At 39.0% G+C, this 9,721-nt stretch overlaps 1 protein-coding gene across 3 annotated transcripts; it reads left to right on the top strand.

The window, feature by feature from the left end:
* The first annotated feature begins 1,666 nt into the window (after nucleotides 1-1,666).
* Nucleotides 1,667-7,438, top strand: Hsc70-4 (heat shock protein cognate 4). Of its 3 annotated transcripts, none has more exons than XM_076812918.1 (3): nucleotides 1,667-1,821; nucleotides 1,944-2,153; nucleotides 5,341-7,438. In XM_076812918.1, the coding sequence occupies exons 2-3, from the start codon at nucleotides 1,949-1,951 to the stop codon at nucleotides 7,077-7,079; spliced, it is 1,944 nt and encodes a 647-aa protein (XP_076669033.1). In that variant the 5' UTR covers nucleotides 1,667-1,821; nucleotides 1,944-1,948; the 3' UTR covers nucleotides 7,080-7,438. The 3 variants fall into 3 exon arrangements, with proteins under 3 accessions (XP_076669033.1, XP_076669034.1, XP_076669037.1); XM_076812919.1 differs by having other exon boundaries at nucleotides 1,669-1,818; nucleotides 1,943-2,153; XM_076812922.1 differs by having other exon boundaries at nucleotides 1,753-1,825; nucleotides 1,949-2,153.
* Nucleotides 7,439-9,721: the final 2,283 nt, after the last annotated feature.

Below are 9,721 nucleotides of genomic sequence, written 5' to 3'. Positions count from 1 at the left end.
TGACCAAATCTATGAGATATTTATTTATGTACACATCTGCCGAGTTGAACGGATAGAAATATTTTGAATGCAAATTCAATAAAAGCGAGTCAGAGGGACTGAAAGCGAGCGAGATTTGGTACGAGACAGATAACGCGTTTATACTCTGTCTCGCTCCGTCTATTGGGCGCCTGATACTCCGTCCTTTGCGTGCGTCGATCTCCTAACGAAATGTCCCTTCTTCCTTTTTCTTTGGGGGCGCCAGGGCCCCTTCCCCCCTCCCCTCCCTCTGGGTGCGCCACTCCGTCTGCGTCTCATCCGTCCAGAAACTATTCCTAATTGTAATTAAACTTATGATATTGTAGATTTATTTGAAGACCATGCGGTTTACATGTGCACATACTTCGTGCGTCACAAAATGCGAGTCACAATGATGTATGAAGCATAATTTGCGCGCGCACGTGTACATATGCGTGTTTCACGGAATTTGTACGCATGGACACGTGAATCGAGGTATTTTTGTTACATGGAAACCTTAAAATCCTCAAATGCGCATTTAGCCGTTCGTCATGAAATTTTCTAGGTTTCGATATGGGACAAAGAAGCGTTGTCAACATATGCACACGCAGCAAATGTTTATATCATCGAGCCATGTGCCTATCTAACCTCTATCTCGCAGTACGCTCATTATCCTTCAACGATGTAATCAAGTCCACAGATTGAAATCTATCACAGCAAAACTATAAACGAATAAACGTAAACTCAACCAACTAAATTAACCTTGGTTACTAGGACGTTAAACTTCCGCGGTAAATGTGGAAAATTGCAATAATAACTTATATAAAACTCGAACTCCGCCAAAATCTCGAACACCGTACATTTATTTTTACTGGAAATTTTAAACTGATGTTCGAATGGATTTCATATACTTGAACTATACATACATTTTTATTCCAAAACTAAATTACGCCTGGTTCGCTAGCAAATACGATATTTAAACGAGAATTCTCACACTCTTAACAACATTATCGATGACAAGGAACTCGATTATCATTTCCGTGATGATACAGCATCGCGTGATTCATTGACATCACCTGTCGCTATCATTCCATCCACAATGTACCTATCATTGAATTAACCGTATTGCTTGAAACGACACGAAACCTCGCAAAATACTTCGTCTCGCCTCGCACGTGTTAAAAATGGCATGATGAAAAAAACCGAGGAGAACAGGCAAACCACAAAGGTTGTGTCTGTCAAAGAAATACAGAAGTCCTTGAGAAACACACGGTCGATCAATACTATGAGACTGTAAATTGTGTGTAAATGTAAATAGTGGCTGTGTGTGAGTATGCCATGCACTGTACCTTCTAGAATTAGTTACTAGACGCTTCTCCAACTTTCCTGTCGATCCACTTCCGCCTCGTCGTCTGCCGCTCCAGCAGGAAATAGGCCCGTAAATGATTTCGCGCGCGAAACGACCCCTTCTTGATTAATCGCAGAAATAGAAGGGGATTTTTAATCGAGCAAGAAGAAATGAAATTTGAAATATCTGCTGGAAACATAAAGCACGTTCTTGTCGATCGATATTCTCTGTAAAATTTCACTGTTGACGCGCGTAGTCCGCCGCGCCCGCCAATGGTTGCCTAGCGCCGATGGAAACTCTCCTCTGATTGGTTAGCGCGAGGCACTTGGGCGGGAAGAACATTCCAGAAGCGTCCTTTAGGAAAGTAATATATACGGGCGCGCGAGTGCGGTCTCGTCACTCACGCTGCGAATCGTCGAGCGACGAACTTCTTCACTGTCCTTTTTAATCAGCATAGAAAAGCGAACGAAAAAAAGGTGTGTTCTCGTAGTTAATTTCGATAGTTTAACGGATTTGATTGTTCAGAGTCTTCTCCATAGAAATTTAGTTATTTCTGATAAATATTCAAATGTTTTTTCTCTGTGTTTTTACAAAACAGCAAAGATGGCCAAAGCACCCGCAGTTGGTATTGATTTGGGCACCACCTATTCCTGTGTTGGCGTATTCCAGCATGGAAAGGTGGAAATCATCGCCAATGATCAAGGAAACCGTACCACACCTAGCTACGTTGCGTTCACGGACACCGAACGATTAATTGGAGATGCCGCCAAAAACCAAGTCGCCATGAACCCCAACAACACCATCTTCGGTAAGCATACTCATGAAATGGACTCATCACATCGAGGAAATCCGTTGCAGCTTCCATTTTAGTCAGTGCGCTAGTTTTGTGGGAATTCCTGTAGGACTTTCGAACATCACGATGTTCCTTGCGTTTCTTGAAATCCATTCTTATAGGTAGTTTAAGGATTATCGTTATCCACACAATGGAATTTCCCTCTTGAAGTGGCAATACTTTTTATGACTCAATATTCATTCTTCGAAATGATGATGATGAAACGAAATTCATATTACAGTGAAATCATACACTTACGTTGATAATTCGTTTTAATCGATTAATGCATTTATTGGAATTTAACGAATTAATTGCGAATTGTTTGTAGGAAACTAAATGAATTACGATCGACCGTTGGTCCTTCCAAACTTTTTTCTTAACATTCTTCGAAATATTTTAACCGAATATCGTGGTTTTTCATATAGAACATTTATCAAGAAAGGTACTAGCGTTCTGACCGAAAGTTATTTTAAAACAAAATTATGAGAATTTTGCGAGTAGGTGTCGAAAAATTCATACATTGCAAAAGACTGCAAGGTCAATTACTTATACTATATACATAGATATGACACGCACGCGCGGTGATGCGGTTAGGGTCATGGCTCCTAGAGGCCTCTTCTTTAGAAGTGGAGGTCATGATACGATGAATGGGTGTTTTTTTCATTTTGGAATCTGGTTTAAAACTGGAGGAACTGACTAATGTCAACTCAAGGATAATAACTTTTCTGGAAGTTGTTTTATGAAAGAAACTGCTTAATGTTCTTGAACAGAAGAAAGCTTGAGAATTTGCCACTTAAAAACAATAGTATAAATTCATTTAACCGCTTGTTCCAATTTGTACTGAACTTCGTGTTCTAATAATCGTTACAATTTTTAATAACTCGTACGTGCTTACTCACAGTGTTGCCAACTAAGATTTTTGAAAATCCGTAGAGAAAATTTCAACATTCACGTAGATACCCCTTTGAAAAATCCGTTGTTCTACGGATTTTCTTCATAAGTGTTAATTATTACATGTATGAAAGAAGCTAGCTAATTCCCCTGCTCATGGAATCCGTCCTTTCCCAAATCCTTTTTAGAAATCTTGTATTTCGACCCTCCAACCTCAAAAAAATTATTGTCACAACAAAAATTCACAAATTACGAAAAAAGTTCACGTGCAAAAGTTGTGAAATCGACTTTTACTCATTCCACTTCAGTACAAGAGCTTTTCCCAAAAATAATATTTCTCCAAAAGTCGTTGTCGCCAAAGACTTTCGTCCTGACGTAAATTCATGAAAAGGAATTAAAAATGTTCACATGCAAAGATTCTGAAATCAACTTTGATAATTGTGATCAAAAGCTCTTGTAGTGAAGTGAAATTTAGCAACCCGCAGTAAATCGGCGGTTTGGATCGGGAAATCAATGGCAACAGATGTCGCTATTAGTCGTTACAAAAAAGTGATTCTTTTGCTGATTATAGGTTACTAACTCATGAAAAAGGTAAAAAAATCCGTAGGGTTGGTAACACTACTTACCCTTATGAAGAGAACAAACTAAAATTGTCAATAGAATACTATTAGATTGCATTTAGAGAACAGTCAACAAGCTTATGCATGATATGTGGTACCTGGGCATTATTTACAAGTACTTGAATAAAACTAGTTAGAATTTTTGGAACAAACACTTTGCCATAACTCGGGACCATGGGAAAATTGAACATGTATTTATACGACCTTATGTTTTGTTTTCAAATGCTGAATCATCTTTGAAGCAAATCATACATATTATATTACACCCTGTATAATTTGTGTAATACTCACTTTGCTAGATGTTCCTGAAAATCAGAAACCTTGAATAATAAAGCTTCTTTGACTTGACATAAAGTAACATAAAATTAGAATTAGAATAGTCATCTTTTGCAAACTTCAGAAGTTCAATATTTCTGGCTGTAACCTGGGACGTTTCTATTGGGCATTTTACTATTTGAAAACTTTAAAGTCTAACAGATTTGTTGAATAACTTCGAATCATAACATGTAGAGTCATTCTTCAACAAAGGTGGTTAACAATTAATGATTAATATTTCAAGAGCTGTTAATACTCTGCTCTGATGAATGAATCAGGCACTCATACGGGGTGGGACTTTTGGTTTAGTATGCAATATTCGGATTATTGCCACTAACAAAGAATTCCTACTAATGTCTACCCTTTTTGTGGAATACATTTTTTTAAAATTGGGTTTCTCATACCAGCTTGCTAAGCTCTTCGCACATTTTCCGCGGGTTGTATTGGCATGTATAAGATTAGTAATTAACACTAGAACAACCAACGATTGACGTATACTTCTACCGGAGGGGTCAAATGACTTGTTTCTTAAATTGACAAGCAGGGGCGGCTTTAGCATACTTGGCACCCCGGGATTATCATGGCGCCCCTCCAAGGGCACGAAAATCAATTAGCAGAACGGATATAAATGAATAAACGCATACAGCGGCGCCCCTACAGATTTAGCGCCCCGGTCAGTCGCCCTGCCTGCCCCCCCCCCCTCAAAGCCGGCCCTGTTAACAAGTCATTTAAGAAAGGACTTTGCAGTTTATTTTGTTGTTATATATTTTCCTATTTTATGAGCGAAAATTGAATATAATCTGTATAATAATAATAATAATAATATAATGATAGTAATTTTGAAAATAATTACGCATAAAATTCAAAGACATTTTTTACAAGTTACAAGTTTTTTACAAGTTTTTAAATATTCTTCGCTTTATTATTAGTACAATATGCTATTTGACACCTTTTAATGGCACTTTTTGTACGACGTATATGTATGAAAATATACTTAGTTTTCTAAAAATGTACTTGAACTATACATATAAATTTTAAAGAAAAAACAAACGAAGAACAAAACTATTTTACAGAATTATTTACATATTTTAGAAAAAGTCATACAAAATTTTAGAAAACAGAATTGTACTGGAAATGAGTAATGATTAGAAGAAATGCCAAACGAGTCATTTTGACCCCCTTTGGTAGATCTAGTGTTAATCCAATTTACGCTAATTAGTGTTATCTGCAGCAAAAGTGCTAAGCTTGCGACACTATTAGAGTTTTGATTTGAAAATGTTGTTGCGTGCTAAGTATTTTATAGTTACGTTGGAATAACAATGTCGATTTATTTCCAGATGCCAAGCGCCTTATTGGACGTCGATTCGAAGACACCACAGTCCAAGCCGATATGATACACTGGCCGTTTACGGTAGTAAACAATGGCGGCAAGCCCAAAATCGAAGTACAGTACAAAGGAGAAGCGAAGACTTTCTTCCCTGAAGAAGTGAGTTCAATGGTCCTGGTGAAGATGAAGGAAACTGCTGAGGCATACCTCGGAAAGACTGTCACCAACGCCGTGATCACTGTACCTGCTTACTTCAACGACTCGCAGCGTCAGGCAACCAAGGACGCTGGTACCATCTCGGGCTTGAACGTTTTACGTATCATCAACGAGCCCACCGCTGCCGCCATTGCCTACGGCTTGGACAAGAAAACCACCGGCGAGCGTAACGTCCTAATCTTCGACCTTGGTGGTGGCACCTTCGATGTCTCAATTCTGACCATCGAAGATGGTATTTTCGAGGTCAAGGCCACCGCGGGAGATACTCACCTTGGCGGTGAAGACTTCGACAACCGTATGGTGAATCACTTCGTTCAGGAATTCAAGCGTAAATACAAGAAAGATCTGACCCAAAACAAGCGTTCCCTTCGTCGTCTGAGAACCTCTTGCGAGCGTGCCAAGCGTACCCTGTCGTCGTCTACTCAGGCTAGCATCGAGATCGATTCGCTCTACGAGGGAATCGACTTCTACACTTCGATCACCAGGGCTCGCTTCGAAGAGCTCTGCGCTGATCTCTTCAGAGGAACCCTCGAGCCGGTGGAGAAATCTTTGCGCGATGCCAAGATGGATAAGGCCCAGATTCATGACATCGTACTGGTTGGTGGATCCACGCGTATCCCCAAGATTCAGAAGTTGCTGCAAGACTTCTTCAACGGCAAGGAGCTGAACAAGTCCATCAACCCCGACGAGGCTGTGGCTTACGGAGCTGCTGTACAAGCTGCCATCCTGCACGGTGACAAATCCGAGGAAGTGCAAGACCTGTTGCTCCTCGACGTCACGCCTTTGTCTCTTGGTATTGAAACCGCTGGCGGTGTCATGACCGCTCTCATTAAGAGGAACACAACCATCCCAACGAAACAGACGCAAACATTCACCACGTACGCCGACAACCAGCCCGGTGTGTTGATCCAAGTCTACGAAGGAGAGCGCGCCATGACGAGGGACAACAATCTATTAGGTAAATTCGAGCTGAGCGGGATCCCGCCAGCACCTCGAGGCGTTCCTCAAATCGAAGTCACGTTCGACATCGACGCCAATGGTATCCTGAACGTCTCCGCGGTGGACAAATCTACGGGCAAGGAGAACAAGATCACCATCACCAACGACAAAGGCCGTCTTAGCAAGGAGGACATCGAGAGGATGGTTAACGAAGCCGAGCAGTATCGAAGCGAAGATGAGAAGCAGAAGGAAACCATCGCTGCTAAGAATGGTCTCGAGTCTTATTGCTTCAACATGAAGAGTACGGCGGAAGACGAGAAGCTGAAAGACAAGATTAGCGCCAGCGACAAGCAGGTAGTGGTGGATAAATGCAACGACATCATCAAGTGGCTCGACGCCAATCAGCTGGCTGATAAGGAGGAGTACGAACATAAGCAGAAAGAGTTGGAGGCTATATGTAATCCTATTGTCACGAAGCTGTATCAGGGAACTGGAGGTATGCCTGGTGGCTTCCCAGGAGCAGGTGGTGCCGCTCCAGGTGCAACTCCTAGCGGCGGCGCATCCAGTGGACCTACCATCGAGGAAGTCGACTAAATCCTGTGTTCTCGCTTGCCATCTTGTATAGAGAAAACGACTGAATCCGAAGAAGCATCCGAACATGGAATTATTACAGCTGCGGTCTTTCATTCTTTCAGTATGATTTAGCTTATGTTTTAGTTACTGCCCCTGTATGCGTCGTTCAGCAACCAATACATCGATTTATTTATTTTATTTTCCTTTAAAGCCTGGGATATAGTAATTTATTCGTGAATCCTTCTCACGAAATAGAACGCGTACAAAATATAACTTTATTTTAATTATACTGCGTACTATTGTATTATTTTCATGATAGGGATAAAAGATCCGGTTGTGGATTTTCTGTGTTCGAATAAAAACAATCTCCAAACATATAATTGTTTGATTTATTCTCCCATTTCATTCTCTTGCGAACTTCATATTTTGCATTAATAGAAATTTTATAAAATTTGTCAGTGAAAGCTTACGAAATTCTGCATTATTCTTATTCTAAAGGGAAATCGTTAGTTACATTTCTTTATACCTCTATATATTTGTGATCAGGTCTCCAATTTCGAAACAACATTACACGGTTATTTCTTTTTAATTTGTAACCAGCACATTTTTCGATCAAAAGTGTTCTCTAGTTGAGTAGTGATAAATGACAAATGAATTACGAGTTAGTCTTGCCTGTAGCAGGTCTGAATGTGCCTTAATGTTATTTCTGATATAAATAGAATGACAAACCTAAAGACAGAAGGTTTCGCCGATAAATAAGTTACTCCAAAAATATTCATAAACAGATGAATTTTAATTTACTGACCATATGCGTTGGAAATGATAAAAGTATAAAAAACGAAAATATTAGAAGGTATACTGCCTCTATAGTGGTAATAACAAACATGATAGTTGTATTCTTTCGCAATGCAGGCAATTTTTTAATATTAGTGACGAGTTAAACCATCTTCTTTGGTTAACAAGTTCGAAATGCAATAATCTCTTTTTACAACGTAATTTTGATAATACACTTTGTGTATTTGAGACAATGAAATAATCAATCAGTAAATCAACATAAATTTCAATTTAAAAAAAGATAATAAGCTGATCTGCTTTTAATAAGGCGATCTCTATATTAGTTTCAATAATTAGCTCCTTTTATCTGCAGACAAATTGAAAATACTGATTAAAGAGCTCGTAGATATCAGACATTTAATCCTGTACTTTCTCATTTATTATGATTATAATTCAAATACACACTTTTTTATCTTTATACACTCTTTGTCATGTTTGTTGTTTTTATCATTTATGTCTTCGCGATAACTCCACACAGTTTCAAGATCAATTTTCTCGAAATCGAAGGCTCGCAGGAGTGTCCCCTATATTTTCCGTTTTTTCAAAAGAAATCACTTCGTATAGGAGTTATACCATACTATATGTAGTTGGAACATGCTGTCTAATAAAATAGCGTTGTAAGTACTTATAATTGACTGTAATTGGCAGGAAGGCACTAGATGTATCGTCTCAAATCTGGAAAGCCTTTTCGCGCATTAGTTACCTACGGGGAAGCATCATCCAGCTTATCTCGTGTAACCCCAGCTAATACAGTATTTATTTTCTATATTTCTATGTACAAGGGTGTTTTGAAGAATTTTGTTCAATTGGTATTCAACACTAGCTGACCCGTTACTCCGTTTCACTCGGGAATTATTTATGTTTCCAAAATAAAAAAGGTTAAAAAAATAAATAGCCTATAATCTAATCTAGGACGTATGTAATGTATATTCAAAATTTCATTGAAATAAGTTCAGTCGTTTAGGCGTGAAAGAAGGACAAACGAACAGACAACGTTTCACGTTTATATATTAGTAAGGATTAACCCCTTTTCAAATCTCTACACCTGACCTATTGCTCTTGCAATGCCATGATCTAGGACTGGTAAAAGGTCTCGTTCTGCTTTGCAAAATACTCCGTTACAACTGCCAAGTGTTCAAATCACCCTCGTACCATAAATTAGGAAATACCAATATATTGTACAAATAAGATTGATTTTTACGAATAAGTGCAACAAGTTTAGCTACATCAAAACTTTGTGAAATTAGCAGTGGTTTCAAATGTCTAGGAGTCAACAAATTGACGACTGATCAAATGTTTCGCCAACACTTTCTGAGTTCCTGCAACGTAAACACGCCAATACTAATCGCACAGTAATAAAAATATAAAAATTCACGTACGGAAATAAACAAATTTTGGTATATTTACACAAATGCAGGTGATCTTGCTTTGTGGATAGGGAATACAATCCGGGGGTTGTAATGCCGGCTGTTTTTTGGATTCCAAAAATCCCGGGATTTCATATAACTAATCCCAAGAATTTCGGGATTTTTTTAAAAACGTGAATTACTTTACGAACAACTGAAAAATATAAAACTGGAATCCAAAAATACAGCCAGGATCACGATCCCGAGATTGTATTCCCTATTTGTGGGTAACGTTTAAAATGCAGCAAATATTCGTTACTGCATTATATAGAAGTATCTTACTAAAGGCTGCCGTTCCAATGGGCGGCTGGCGACTGCGACACTAGTGTAAGGGAGAAGTATCTGTTTCTCCCTTGCACTAGTGGCGCAGTCGCCAGCCGCCCATTTGAACGGCAGCCTTAACAGGCAATCAATTGGAAACAA

This window comes from Andrena cerasifolii, chromosome 5, assembly GCF_050908995.1.
Source record: "Andrena cerasifolii isolate SP2316 chromosome 5, iyAndCera1_principal, whole genome shotgun sequence".
NCBI lineage: Eukaryota > Metazoa > Arthropoda > Insecta > Hymenoptera > Andrenidae > Andrena > Andrena cerasifolii.
The sequence above is the reverse complement of the archived record's forward strand: the minus strand, read 5'-3'. Positions and strand labels throughout refer to the sequence as shown.